This window comes from Furipterus horrens, unplaced genomic scaffold, assembly GCF_987537825.1.
Source record: "Furipterus horrens unplaced genomic scaffold, mFurHor1.1.pri manual_scaffold_10, whole genome shotgun sequence".
In the NCBI taxonomy this organism is placed as follows: domain Eukaryota; kingdom Metazoa; phylum Chordata; class Mammalia; order Chiroptera; family Furipteridae; genus Furipterus; species Furipterus horrens.
In genome coordinates, this window is record NW_028327180.1 from 72,738,792 (window position 1) to 72,752,710 (window position 13,919).

General features: G+C 54.2%; 2 protein-coding genes across 4 annotated transcripts; one reads left to right on the forward strand and one right to left on the reverse strand.

Moving 5' to 3' along the window:
* Positions 1-44: 44 nt before the first annotated feature.
* Positions 45-11,567, forward strand: FCHSD1 (FCH and double SH3 domains 1). 2 transcript variants are annotated; one of them, XM_090288123.1, is made up of 20 exons: positions 45-106; positions 337-434; positions 1,045-1,090; positions 1,498-1,565; positions 1,892-2,027; positions 2,112-2,248; positions 2,354-2,417; positions 3,264-3,392; positions 3,844-3,966; positions 4,136-4,231; positions 4,662-4,775; positions 5,344-5,448; positions 5,636-5,797; positions 6,414-6,542; positions 6,621-6,704; positions 6,857-6,974; positions 7,103-7,323; positions 8,106-8,193; positions 9,063-9,118; positions 9,250-11,567. In XM_090288123.1, the coding sequence occupies exons 1-20, from the start codon at positions 86-88 to the stop codon at positions 9,313-9,315; spliced, it is 2,061 nt and encodes a 686-aa protein (XP_090144249.1). In that variant the 5' UTR covers positions 45-85; the 3' UTR covers positions 9,316-11,567. The 2 variants fall into 2 exon arrangements, with proteins under 2 accessions (XP_090144249.1, XP_090144250.1); XM_090288124.1 differs by lacking the exon at positions 45-106 and adding an exon at positions 741-854 and having other exon boundaries at positions 371-434.
* Positions 5,267-13,907, reverse strand: RELL2 (RELT like 2). 2 transcript variants are annotated; one of them, XM_090288127.1, is made up of 7 exons: positions 13,122-13,907; positions 12,472-12,711; positions 12,012-12,077; positions 11,856-11,922; positions 11,217-11,402; positions 10,572-10,947; positions 5,267-5,436 (listed from the first exon to the last, which is right to left on the reverse strand). In XM_090288127.1, exons 2-7 carry the CDS (start codon positions 12,653-12,655, stop codon positions 5,413-5,415), a joined length of 903 nt encoding a protein of 300 aa, XP_090144253.1. In that variant the 5' UTR covers positions 12,656-12,711; positions 13,122-13,907; the 3' UTR covers positions 5,267-5,412. The 2 variants fall into 2 exon arrangements, with proteins under 2 accessions (XP_090144253.1, XP_090144251.1); XM_090288125.1 differs by lacking the exon at positions 5,267-5,436 and adding an exon at positions 9,766-10,452.
* Between the last annotated feature and the right edge of the window lie 12 nt (positions 13,908-13,919).

Consider the following 13,919-nt stretch of genomic DNA (forward strand, 5'->3'; position numbering starts at 1 on the left):
AGTAGTTTAGGCGTGGGCGGGGCTTCTTTGTGGGCGGTGCTTCCTGGAGTTCCGGAGTGGAGTTGCTGACCCGGCCGGGTTGGAGATGCAGCCGCCGTCCAGAAAAGTGAGCTTGATCTGGGGATGGGGACTCCCGGCGGGCTGGGGGAGTGTGGGATCAACGGGGCGCCGGACTCGCGGTGGGGGACGAGTAGTGGGAAGGGGTTAGGGCCCAACACAGAAATAACCGAGGAAACAGCTCAGCCCCTCCCGGGCTCCGCCTCCTCACCGCTGCCTGCGCGGAGTGTTTTTCAGGTCTTTGCTCCAGGGATCTTAATCCTTTTCTTACCCCTTAAGGTGAAGCCCGCCCAGGAGGTGAAGCTTCGCTTCCTGGAGCAGCTGAGCATCCTTCAGATCCGGCAGCAGAGGGAGGCGGATCTGCTGGAGGACATCAGGTAGCCCCTGGCGCCCTCCACGTACTCCCAGTGTCGCGGTCGCGCTCCGCCTCTCAGCCGAAGTACAGGGGGTGGGGGGCGGGAAGTAGGGGTGAGGAACTCTCCAAACTGCCCCTTCACGGCCCTCACCCTAGGCCTGACTCTCCAGATACCAGATAGAAATTATACTTCTTCCCACCCCAGCACACTCACGAACACACAGGGACCCTCCTTCAACCTCTTTGATTTCACATCACTCCCTCCACCCCCACCCCCGCCCCCACTCCCACAATCATTCTTAGGGTAGAATCCCCCTCCCTCTTCCAGACCTGTTGGAAGGCTGGTGGACCCTGTACTCAGGCCCCACTCAGGCCTCACCTCCAAGCCCACAGATGGTTTTCCAGGGGTGGGGAGGATCCTGCTGAGGCTCTGAGCGATAAGGTGAGGTTGACCTGTGTTGCTGCTGCCTGAGGTGATCTCAAGGACTCTCTGTAGTCTCATTCCCTGCTGGTGTAGTCACATTCTAGGCCTGGCTTTCCTCTTCATCCTGCCCTGGCTGAGAAAAGAATTGGGAGTAGAAGAAAAGGACCAAAGAGTAACACTCACACCCCACCCCCCTCAATCTCCACAGATCCTACAGCAAGCAGAGGGCAGCCATCGAACGGGAGTATGGGCAGGTATGGGGCTCCTTTCTCTAGACCTACCCTTTTGTTTCTAAGCTCCTTTACACCTCCAGTAATGTCCTTTCATACATATTGCTGTTCTGGTCAAGAGCAAATTGTCTAAAGTTGGCAGATATGTATCAGATTCCTGCTGTGCTACTTATTAGATGTGTGACCTTAGACAAGTTACTTAATCTATCTTGGCCTCAATTTCTTTCTCTGTAAAATGGGAATAGCAATAATTGTACCTTCATGTAGGGTTGTTGTAAGGGTGGAATAAGTTAGTGCATGTAAAGTGCTTACAAAGTTAGTGGCACGTGATACACATTTAGTGAATGGCATTATTATTCTCTGATCCCATATTCTTCCAGTTGGAGGAAGTCTTTGAAAGGGAACTGGGTCTGTGATTACTTTTCCATCAGGCACTCCAGAAACTGGCTGGGCCGTTCCTGAAGAGGGAGGGGCACCGGAGCGGGGAGATGGACAGCAGGTGGGTCCCATGGAGGGAGAAGCCAAGGGACCAAGAAGGCATGAGGAGCTCAACCCTAGGAAACTGTGGGGATGAAGGCCCAGTGAAGGGGGGAGGGCATGTTAGCTGACATGGCAGTGGCAGTCGGAGAGGAGCTGACCCAGCAAGGACACTGTAGGTGGGGGTGGAGGGCATGAGTGATCCTTGTGGCTGAGTTAATGGGCTGATCGATTGAGGGCTTCCAGACAAGGGGGATGGGAAAGCACTCTGTCTTCAGTTGTGTTGAGAGGGAGGGGGTCTTTGGAGTGCTCCCCTCTTCAACACAAACCTTCTCTGGGGAGAGGCAGGATGGTGTTTGGTGCCTGGCGCTGCCTGCTGGATGCCACCATGGCTGGGGGCCAAGCCCGGCTCCAGGCATCCGACCGATACCGTGACCTGGCAGGGGGCACAGGACGGAGTGCCAAGGAGCAGGTTCTTAGGAAGGTATGGCTCAGTAGGTGGGGTGAAGGAAGGGTTGGCTCAGGGCTGGAGGTGGTCTGCGTCAGGACTCTGTGTCCATATCTCTAGGGAGCAGAGAACCTCCAGAGGGCACAGACCGAGGTGCTGCAGTCTGTCCGGGAGCTGAGCCGAAGTCAGAAGCTGTATGGGCAGCGGGAACGTGTGTGGGCCTTGGCACAGGAGAAGGCGGCTGATGTCCAGGCCAGGTGGGATCATAGGAAGTTAGTAAGTGGGGTGGGGGAGGGATGTGAGGACAGAGCCAAGGCACCTCAGCTGGGCCTAACCTTGACTCCTTTCCCTTGTCCGCATAGGCTGAACCGAAATGACCATGGGCTCTTCCACACTCGGACCAGTCTCCAGAAACTCAGCACCAAGGTTCGGGGATGCAGGGATGCAGGCACGACTAGGGGCAGGAAAGGGGTGGGCAGAGTAGTCTAGTGGTTTGGAACCCAGGGGCATAAGTCTGAGAGACTGGGATGAATTCAGGCTTCCCTATTTCCTTCTTGAGTGACCTTAGTTAACTTGATTTCTCTGAGGCTCATCTTCTTCATCTATAAAATGAAAACAGTGCCTTTCTTTTTCATTCCTTCAATATGCATTTATTGAGGACTTCTGTGTACTAAGCACTGTTCTAAACACTAGGATTCCGAGGCAAACACTACCACTGGAGTTCCTGCCCTCACAGCCTGGTGATAAGAGAGAGATAGTAAGAAAAAAAAAATTATCAGATTAAATGCAAGTAAAACAAGGTGCTATGATAAAGGGTAACAAGGGGGTGTAAATTAGAGGGACAGCCTCTCTGAACAGGTGGCCTGAGTGCCATGAAGGAGCCAGCCATGCAAAGATCTAGGGGAAGAACATTCCAGGGAGAGGAAGTGGTGGGCGCAAAGGTTCTGGGGCAGGAACAACTTTGTAGGGTCGAGAAACTCAGAGAAGGCCACTGTGACCAGAGCACTGTGAGCAAGGGGACCAGCAGTGTGAAAGAGATCAGAGAGGTTGCAGGAGCCAGCTCCTGTGGGACCCTGTAGACCATGGTAAAGAACAGCTGGGATTTTATTTTAAAATGCCACTAGAGGATTTTTATCAGGAGTTGTTATGTAAAATTTTTAGTATGGTGTCAGGTGTCTGGATAACGTTAGACTCCATTCTGGAGTTGGGTTGGCCTTGAAAGAATCTCAAGGGCCCAGGGGTCCCTGTTGACACTCCATTTTCCCTTCCTAGCTCTCCACACAATCAGCCCAGTACTCCCAGCAGTTGAAAGCAGCCCGCAATGAGTACCTGCTCAACTTGGTGTCCACCAATGCCCACCTTGACCACTACTACCAGGAGGAATTGCCAACCCTGCTCAAGGCCAGTCCCAGCCTAGATCCCCCTGCCTCTCAGCAGGAAAGGAGGGGAGGGCCTTTCCCTGCTTCCCACCACCAGCAGGTTGGGTGATGTTGGGACCTAGCCTGCTTAGAGTAGGTACAAAACACATACTTCGGTTCTGGTTCTGCTTCTAACTGGTTGTATGACATTGTGCAGAACACTTAGTCCTTCTGAAACCCAGTTTCTTCATCAGGAATAACTCCTGCTCTGCTTCCTTTTAAGACTAATGGAGCTCAAGGGAGACAATGGAAGTGAAAATGCTTTTAAATGGTTAAGTACTGTGCACACATGAGGGCCTATTATTAGAAGCAACGATAATGTCTTATTCCTTTCCTCTTTCCCATACCTCATGCCCTTCCAAACCTGGAAAGAGCCTGCTTCGTGGTAGAGGCCTGGGGAAGGGGTGGTGTCAGTATTGTCGGGTTCTTTCCAGGCCCTGGTTAGCGAGTTATTGGAACATTTGCGGGATCCCCTGACCTTACTGAGCCACACTGAGCTGGAAGCGGCAGAGATGGCCCTGGAGCATGCCCGCCGTGGGGTACAGGCAACTTCCCAGGTAAGGGCTGTGCCCTGTAGGAGCTCCCCGGAGATCCCCTCTACCCTTCTCTCCTGATACAGACCACCCTACTGCATGTCTGCCCTGTTCCTTCTTACCTTTCTTCCAAGAGGGGACAGGCTTGGAGAGGGAGCCAGTGGTGACTGGCTTTGACTTCGTCCAACCCTAGGTAAGCTGGGAGCAGGATCTGAAGCTCTTTCTTCAAGACCCTGGGGTATTTTCCCCCATAGCACCTCAGAAGTTTCAGCCAGCGGGGAATGATCAGGTGAGACCTCCCTGTTTGTTGGAACCAGGCCAGGTGTAAAGGGGACTGTAGTTTAGGCCCATCCCTATTATTCTTCTGACGTTAACTTAGCGACTGTTAAACTATGGACAGGGGGTTTCAGACTCCAGGTCACCTCCCTTCCACCAGGACACAAATTAACATACTTCATTCCACATTTCTATCTCCTCACTGCATTATCTTCATCATTCTACCTCTGTCTCTCAACCTGGATCCCATTTCTGGGACGCTCTGTGCCTGTGTGTTCACATGAATGCACATTTGTGTCCGTGGACTTAAGTGTGTACCTCCACCTCTTTGTCCCTGTGTCTGGAGGTCAGGACAGAGAGAAGAAAAAAGGAGGGAACTAGAGGGAAGGGGAGCAGAGAAGAAGCAGCACCAAGTCCTCCTCACAGCACCCCCCTTCATTCAGGTGTGTTCCCTGGAGCTGGAGGGATTGGCTGGGGAGAGCGACCTCGAGAAAGAGGTTCAGCGCTGGACAAGTCGAGCTGCCCGAGACTACAAGATCCAGAACCACGGGCTTCGGGTGAGGTGGGGGGTACAGGTGTGGGTGGACAAGAATATCTGAGAGATGGGGATCCTGGAGTTACTAGGGTTGTCCTGGGTCAGCAGGCAGGAAGGAAGGTAAAGGTATTTTAAGTCAACTGTGTGGCAAAGTAGTTAAGAGCAGAGCTTTTTGAACTAGACCCACCTGGGTTCAAATTCTGCTCTTTTGCTCCCTAGTTATGTAACCCTGAGTAAGCGAGTAACTTAACCTCTCTGGACCTCAGTTTTCTTATCATTAAAGCAGGCTAATACCAAAGAACTCATATGCACAACCCATGGACATGAACTAAGGAGGGTGGGGGATTGCTGGAGGGAAGAGGGGTACCAGGCAGAGTAGGGCAAAGGGAAAAAATTGGGACAACTTAAATAGCATAATCAATAAAATATAATTAAAAAAAAATTTTAAAGCAGGGCTAATAATAGTACCCACTTCATAGGGAAGATCAAATGATATAATTACATGTGAAGCCACTAGCAAAGTGCCAGGTCCGTAGTAAGTTGTGTCCCATTGTATCTTTATCCACTCCTGTCCTCCACTTCCCATCCAGGTGCTGCAGCGGCTGGAGCAGAGGCGGCAGCAGGGGGCAGAGCGGGAGGCTCCGGGCATAGAGCAGCGGCTACAGGAAGTGAGGCAGAGCATCCTGCGGGCACAGGTGAGACACAATCCTGGGGGTTAGGTTCACTGAGATCCTCCCTCCTCGGACAACACCCTCTTCCACATCTCTGTCTGATGATGGGGAGGGGGGAGGCAGGAGGTAGAGGGTGGACACATTTGGGGAGGCTCCACTCACTCCCCAAAGCAAGCCCAGCCATAGACTTTATCCCTCTTCCCCATGCCAGGTGAGCCAGGTGAAGGGGGCTGCCCGGCTGGCCCTGCTGCAGGGGGCTGGCCTGGATGTACAGCTCTGGCTGAAGCCAGCCATGACCAAGGCCCAGAATGAGGTGGAGCAGGAGCAACGGCTCAGTGAGGCCCGGCTGTCCCAGAGGGACCTCTCTCCCACGGTGAGCTCCTTCTGCTCCCCACTCACACACATCCCAGAGTACCCTCAGTGGAGGTCAGGCCCTATAAAACAGGAATCACAACAGTACCCAAATCAAAGGGTTGTTCTGAAGCTTAAATGAAATTGTATAAGTATAATTCCCTAATTTATAGCATAGTGAGCCCTCAACAAATATGTATTATGAGTATAGGGCAATGGTTGTGAATTAAGGTGGTGGGGGCAGACCGTAAGTGGTTCGAGTACCAGCCAGTTGCTTGTTAACTGAGATCTTGGAAAGTGACTTAACCTTTCTGAACCTCAGTTTTCTCATAAGTAAAATGAGGTGAATAGTTATATAAAATAACACCGGGTTATAATGAAGATTAAACGAAAGGATATACATAGGACACTTAACACCATGCTGGCACATGGTAAGTGCCCAGGACTCTAACTCTGAAGTCATTGTTAGTGTTACCCTGCCCTGTGGTGATTTTTTGGTGATACTTGGTGAATGGATGAGTGATACCACCTTGGAGGAGGATCCACTGAGTTCTTTTAGGGTAGGGTAGAAGAGTGGGAGATACAATGGATATTTGAGAGTGACAGTGATGTCTGTTCTCTGTCCCCCGCACCCCCAGGCTGAGGATGCTGAGCTCTCTGACTTTGAGGAATGTGAGGAGACTGGAGAGCTCTTTGAGGAGCCTGTCCCCCTAGCCCTGGCCACCAGACCTCTTCCCTGCCCAGCACATGTGGTGTTTGGCTATCAGGTGTGAATGGGGGTGGGGACCTCAGACTGGTAGGGATGGGGGATAGCCAAATCCTGAATCCTTCCTTGTGGCACCCAGGCAGGGCGTGAGGATGAGCTGACTATCACAGAAGGCGAGTGGCTGGAGGTCATAGAGGAGGGAGATGCCGATGAATGGGTCAAGGTGGGTATGTACCCTGGGCTCTGACCTTGGGGGTGGGGGCAATGGGAGGGACTTCTCTGCAGCCTGCAAGAACTCGGCCAGGCAAAGATGGAAACCTAAGTGGAGAAGGGCCAGGGCCATGGACATTATCTGTTGTCATTTTGGGTGAGCAGGCTCGGAACCAGCATGGTGAGGTAGGCTTTGTTCCTGAGCGGTATCTCAACTTCCCGGACCCCTCCTTCCCTGAGAGTGGCCCCGACAGCAACAATCCCTCAGGGGCAGAGCCCATAGGTAAGAAAGGAAAATCCTGGGTTGGGGGATGCTGGGTATGGGTATGAGTGCTTGTGACCCTAAGGTGTCATGGTCCTGGGGCACCACCATTACCTACCCGCCTCACCATCTCTACCGGGTTTCTGCAGCATTCTTGGCCCGTGCCCTGTACAGCTACACAGGGCAGAGTGCAGAGGAGCTGAGCTTCCCTGAGGGGGCACTCATCCGCCTGCTGCCCCGGGCCCAGGATGGAGTGGATGATGGCTTTTGGAGGGGAGAATTTGGGGGCCATGTTGGCGTCTTCCCCTCTTTGCTGGTGGAGGAGCTACTTGGTCCCCCGGGGCCACCTGAGTCCTCAGACCATGAACAGGTGAGGCTTCCTTGTTTCTGGGTCCCCAGGCACCTCTGGATTGACCCTTCCACCCCACGGAGGCCGCATATTTATCTTAAGGCTCCCTCTCCTCTTCAGGTTTACCTCCTGTAGTGACTTAGCTTCCCCATGTCCTTTGACTGGGCTGAGAAAAGGGAGACCAAGGCAGTCTTCCTAAGAGTTTGGTGGTGCTACTTGAGTGCTGTGTAGATCTGAATTTAGATTCCTACTGTATTACCTTGGGCAGTGATTTGACCTCTTGAGCTTCTTTCTTCACATATAAAAAGAGAATAATACCTTCTTCAGCAGGCCAACTATCCTGAGTAGGGATAATGGAGGTAAAGCCCGTGGCAGAGAGGCCCACAGGAGGTCCTTTAAAATATGGTACCTATTGTTACAATGCAGCAGGAAGAGCATAGGAATGGGAGTCAGGAGACCCTTCCTCTAGCCAGGGCTCTGCCACTAACTGGTTCTGTGATTTTAGGTAGGTGGCTTAACCTGAGTCTTGCCCCTAACAGGAATCATAAGGATCCCTACCTCATCGGGTGGTGGTGAGGAATGAATGAACTGGGGCATGTGGAGTGTTGGCAAACGCCTAGTGCATAATGTCAGTACATATTGGCTGTGGAAATGTGTTAACAGCTACAACTCCTACCCAGATACAAGCATTTGGCCACTCTTGGTACTGGGGAGTGATGGGACAGGAACTGAAGATAGGATGAGAGGATGAGCTGGTGAAATCGTCCCACATGCCAGAAATAACTATGCCCCCTCATTCTCAGATGCTGCCATCCCCTTCTCCTCCCAGCTTCTCCCCTCCTGTACCCACTTCTGCCTTGGATGGGCCCCCTGCACCTGTCCTGCCTGGGGGTGAGTGGAGGGAACTGGGGGCTCTGGGAGTGAAAGAGGTGGGAAGGAGGAGGACTCTTGGTAGTCCTGGGCCACACTTGGCTTCTCTACCCGCCCTTGGGAACCTCTGCCATCAGGCTCACTGAAGCATGATAGAGAGAAGAGCTTGGGCTATGGAGCCAGGCCCAGTGTTCAAACTCCACTCTGACTTCTTAGAGTGTGACTTGGGGTGGAGTGTTTAACCTGTCTGGATATTTACAGAGTGGGGTTGCTGTGAGTTAAAAAGATGTCTGTAGAGTGCCCAGCATTGTGCCTGGCACAGAGCAAACATGCAAGCAGTAGCTGTGTTCTCATTATCATTTTTAAAATCAGCCAGCTTCTTCCAGGACATATCCTCTGCTTTAAAGTGTTTTTGAATCCTGCAAACACCTTGATTTGTGACACTATTTTCCTCCTTGGAGTGTTCACCTTTTCTAAAGCCTCTATGACTTGCACTTTCTTCGCAGAGCCTCCCTCTATGGCCCTAGGGACTCCTGTGAGCATTTTCTGCACTCCCTTCTTTAGCAGCATAGTTCACTTGGAATGATTCAGTACTGAGTCATTCACTGTGCTTGTGTTTCATTATTGGGTTCCTGACAGCCACGGGGGGGGGGGGGGGGGGGTTAGTGCTGTGGATCCCACCTCCCCTTCTCTGATACCTTGAGCAAGGCTGATTATACAGCAGGTGCCCCGTAAGTGTTGAGGATAGATACATTGATGGATTTCATGGCCCAGGTTGGTGACTATTTGTTAATTCAACAAGTGTTTACAGAGTGCCACTGTCTTAAGTGCTGGAGATATTGCAGTGAGCAAAAGAAATCTGAAGACTGACTTGTGGTTCTTGTTTCCAGACCAGGACCTAGACTGCCCTGGACCGTTGGACATGATGGCACCTCGACTCAGGCCGGTAAGGGCCTCTCTTTGGGAGATTGTGCAGAGGGGCCCTTCCATCTTGCCCTGTTTTGTCTGTAGTGCTGTAGGAAGGAACAGGGATATCCCCAAGAGGCCTCTGGAGCACTGATTGTGTGTTCCTTACAGGTGCGTCCACCGCCTCCCCCACCAGCTAAAGCCCCGGATCCTGGCCACCCAGATCCCCTCACCTGAAGCAGGGGGATCACCACCCCCAGGGATGTTGCTGCTGCTCCTGTCTCCATGCTGTCAGAGACCACCCTTCAGTGATCCAGAGTGACATAGCCAAAAGCTGGAATCTCGCCCATTTCTACTCCCACCTCTAGGGGTAGAAATTTTCCACCTCCCCAGTTCTGGGGCTGGAACTCCTCCTCTTCCCCACCCCCAATGTCCGTTCTCTTGTCATCTCTAGGGCTGAGACTACCCCTTTCTTTTCCGCCACTACTCCAGCTCTGGGGTGGTGAAATACTTTGAAATCTCTGGGGCTGGACCCCATCCCACAAAGTTTTGTGTGGCTCCGGCCCATCCTCATCTTCACCCTGGCTCTGTGACCCACCTCACTCCAAATGCCAGGGCCACTGGGTTTGGGGGCTGGGATGGGACAGACCTGTCAGAAGGAGCTGGAGCCAGTATGTGAAACAGCTGTAATGGTCTGAGCAGATTTATTGACAGTGAATAAAAGGCACGAAGCCCAAGCCAGGGCCTCAGCCTCTTGTGCCAAGAGGACAGGGGGCCTAAGGTGCTATTGCTTTAGGGGCCCACCAAGGGCAGGAGCCTGCTCCTAGCTGCCACGCTCTAGCATATGGAGCGAGGTGATGGGAAAGGCAGGTCAGGCAGCCTGTTGGCAGGCAGGGGAAGGGGAAGACAGGCCCAGGGGTGGGGTGGAGGACTTCTCCCGAGATCCCCCAGCCTGAGACCATGCAACTTCAGGTAGAAGTAGGGCTGGTCCCTCAGGTGGGGGGCAGTCCTGTCCAGTGGAGAGCAGGGGCTTCATGGCCACCTACCCCCTGGCCCTGCCAGCTGGTAGTTCTTTAGCAATGAAGGAGGCTTGGAGGAGAGGAAGGGTAGCAGTGTTGCTTCCTATTGAAGCTGTATTCCAGCTTTTCCCTGGGGGCTTCAGGACCTTCCCTATCCCCTGGAGCACATGCCTTCTCCTCACCACCAAACCAAAGAATATGTAGCAAAGACTAAGCCTACAGTTTACCCTGCAGGTACAGGGAACCAACCAATGGGCTTAAGTAGTGTAAGTAGGGGGTGAGAGGATGAGATTATCTGACTTGGAGTCCAGGCAGACTCACCTCACACACCCCTTGCTCCTGGGGCTGGAGACACCTGAGTGAGAGGAGGGATCAACAATGGGAGAACAGGATGTGGATAATATCAGTGCACACTTATTCCCAGAGTAGGGGCAAAGAGCTCAGCCCACTACATCCCTGGCCATGTCTTCATACCTGGTGATCTGAGGTGTCCGGTTTGCTTGGCTGTCCATTTGCCTCTTGACTGGCCAGCTCTGGGCTTGGGCCCCTCCCTCCAGCCCCCAGTGTTGGCTCTGTAGAGGCTCCAGTGTTGCCCCCAAGTGCACCAGGGACTAGGCTGCTGTCCCTGAGTCTTCCATTCTGCATTGGGGGACTGGCGAGGGCCTGGGGCTGTGGTCTCTCAGGGGGCAGGTTCTCAATGGCTGGCATCTCTGCCCTGGGCTGCCCTCCCCCAGACCCCTGACCACCCCCTGGGTCCTGCCCCCCACCAGATCCCCAGCTCCGGTCTGTAGGGGAGCCATCACGATGCTCATGTAGCCCGTAGCGCTTCTCAATGTGTGTCACCCGGAACCTGGGAGGAGAGGGAACACTGGGGCTTAGGATCACAATTCAGAGTCTGCTTGGCCCTTCCCTCCAACCAGGGACATCTAGGGTTTGATGGTCATTTCCTTCTACCCTAGGGCAGGAGAGACCTCATATTGTGGGGTACATTGTGTAACCTGACTCCGGCTGTAGGTCAGAGTCCAGGAGAAAAGAGCTGGGGCCCACCTTTGGAGTTAGGTGCCTGATCATTGCGTCCCCCACCTTGACCTCCCTTGCCCTGGGGCACTTTATCCCCACCTGCCCACAGAGAACACAGTGGTCTCCCCAAGCCGGGAGCGGCTCTTTCCTTCCTTGGATCGTCCCTGACGGACAAGTGGGGGCCTCTTGTTGCGGCTGCAGTGGATGCAAGGTGCTGCAGAGCCCAGGTGCACGGTGTGATGATGGGAGGGGGCTCCATCCTGCAGGCTGGAAGTGGCATCCACACTGGACAGTAGGGAGGAAGGGAGCAGGGGTGACTTTACAATTTCCCCTCCTGTTCTGTTTATTCCTGTTCCTTCGGCATGCTCCTTAAACCTTCAGATGCCCACTTTCCCCAGGTCCCAGCATTCTTTTCTTGTCTTATCTAATAAACTCAATATTAAGATGGTAGTAATCATGTGTTCTCCCTCCCAGGGCTGTTTTCTAAAAAGACAATGATGCTTAACCCAAAGGAGTAGCACAAAGGGTGAGTGTTAGGCTTGATGATATCCAGATGGAAAGTATGATTTAAACGACTTAGGGTTTCTACAAAAGTTCTTTCTTCCTATAGGTTAGCCAGCCTTGCCCTTACCCCCTTCCCAACCCCAAACATGCAAGGAGACTGGGAGGGGAGCGTGCTGGAGGAGAGGGTACTCTCCAAGGCAAGCTAACTCATGCTGGCCCTTGTTTCTAGCTCACCTGGACAGCTGTACTGTCCCTTCTCCTTCACTATCCCCCAGCATCTCCTTCAGGGCCTCAGCATTGGCTTAGGGGAGAAGGAAGAGAGGGAGTCAGTGGAAGTGGAGGTCAGGGCAAGAGAAAGTTGGGGGAATGTGGTTGGGAGACTACACATACCTTCATTTTGGATGATGCACCGAACAATCCTCTCCACTGTGTCCTCATTCATGTCATCGTCCTCAGCTGAAGGATGAAAGAGGTTGGCAAGGAACTGAGATATGAGTCAGCTTTTGGGGGATATTACTAAGTGTCTTCTGTAGCTTATTGCTCAAGGCATACCCTTTGCCTATTTGTCATGGTGCTGGGCATTAGCATTTCAGGGGCCAGGGCAGAAAAGATGAGAGACAACGAAAACCCAAGATTACCATCAGTGGGCCCTACCAAACCATGCTGCCTTCTCTGGCTTTGCTTTCAGGGTGATGTCATCCCACTTGCTGACTCAAGAAAGCATCATTAAGCCTTCTGAAGGCTTGGTTGGGATTTGGCCTAGGTCTGTTGGCCAGGAAGGCAGGCAGAGGTGTGGGGAGAGGGGTAAGGAAGAAAGTTGACTGAGCCAGGTTCTAGGCTCCTCACTCACGGGGCTGGAGCTGGGTGTCATCAGGCTCCGAATCCCTGGATGTGCGGCAGCGGTAGCCCTTCTTCTTTAGCACGTGGCAGATCATGAAGCCTACCAGGCCCATGAGGAAGAAGACCAGCACAAGCAGGAAGAGCATGTACAGCCCATGTTGGGGTGGCTCCAGGTCAGGCTGTGGTTCCGACATGAGGCCCTGGGGGGCGAGCGCGGGCCAGGGCGCCTCCTGGGGTTAGGGGGCTGCAGCTAGGGATAGGGGGAGAGAGAGGAATGCAGTACTCAGGATCTGAAACAAGCAAGCCTCGGAGATCCGGCCCCACCCACCGGGGAGCTGTCCGGACCAGGGGTGCTGGTCCAGGCCAGGGGTACCAGACCTCGGCTGCTCAAGCCCTCTTCCACTACCCTGGTCCCGCTTCCCCGACGCCCACAGCTTTCCCCTTTCCAGTTTGTCCTGCGCTTCCGTCCCTCCCAAGGACACTGCAGAGCGAGATGGGACGGGTTCTCCGGCGGCCAGCGCAAGAATCGCGCCAGAGTAAGCGGCCGCACCTCCTCTGAGCCGGCCTGTACCAGGCCTCTGCAGCCCCTCACTGCCTGTACTCCAGAGCCCTCCCCCGCTTTCGGTTCCTCCGATCCTGACCACCTGGCCCACCCAGTACCGGTGGTTTGGTTCCAGCTCCGGCTTCTGCTCGGGTTCCAGCTCCAGGGGCGTCCTAGTCCGGCTCAGGACCCCCGACGCTCTCCCGGCTCTCATCCCTTGCTTCCTTCCCTTCCCCCCTTCCCCGCCTCACCGGCTCCGGGCTGCGACTGCAGATTCCGGTGCCGCGGCAGGCGGGAGGGTGGGAGGGAAGGATAGAGAGGGATGCAGGGTGGTTGGGAGCAACAGCAGCCTTCGGATAACTCCGGCTCTGGGAAAGAGAAACAGATGGGGGACGCCGCTGCAGCCACTCTGGGTTCTCAAATGCCTTCGCCCGTCGCCGCCCCGAGACCAGGGGGTGGAGCGCAGGTGTGCGGGGCAGAGAGAGCCTGGCGCTCCTGTTAGCGCAGGGGTGGTGCGCGCGTGACTGCGCCGGGCCACCCCCCCGGAGGGGGGGGCGGTAGTGTGCAGCGCCGAGTCTGGGTCCGGGTGGGATGGATAGGCAGTCAGGCAAAAGTGCTCTCTGGTCTATCCGGCACGCTTCGCGCGGCTCCCGCCCTCAGAGGCCCGGGCCGGGTGGATAGCCAGTAATCTTCCCAGTGGGTCGAGAGGAGCCGGCTTTTGGCACCCGAGAGCGGCGTGGCCCGTTCTCTGGTGCCTCCTAGAGATATGACCACGGCTTGCACCCCGTTTGGGGCAGGTGGCTGGATGGGATGGCTCGGCTTCTCGAGGATTTGACCCCCGCGCGGAAGGAAATGGCCCTTGCATCGTAAGACTGATGCTACCTGCCCAGGGCCCAAGCCCAAACGCCCAAACGCCC

Coding starts and splice junctions, on each gene's coding strand:
- FCHSD1 (XM_090288123.1), top strand. CDS start 86: ATGCAGCCGCCGTCCAGAAAA. Junction 3,393..3,843: donor AATTGCCAACCCTGCTCAAG/GCCAGTCCCAGC, acceptor GGTTCTTTCCAG/GCCCTGGTTAGCGAGTTATT. Junction 3,967..4,135: donor GGGTACAGGCAACTTCCCAG/GTAAGGGCTGTG, acceptor GTCCAACCCTAG/GTAAGCTGGGAGCAGGATCT.
- RELL2 (XM_090288125.1), bottom strand. CDS start 12,655: ATGTCGGAACCACAGCCTGACCTGGAGCCACCCCAACATGGGCTGTAC. Junction 11,923..12,011: donor GTGCATCATCCAAAATGAAG/GTATGTGTAGTC, acceptor TTCTCCCCTAAG/CCAATGCTGAGGCCCTGAAG. Junction 10,453..10,571: donor CGGACACCTCAGATCACCAG/GTATGAAGACAT, acceptor CCTCTCACTCAG/GTGTCTCCAGCCCCAGGAGC.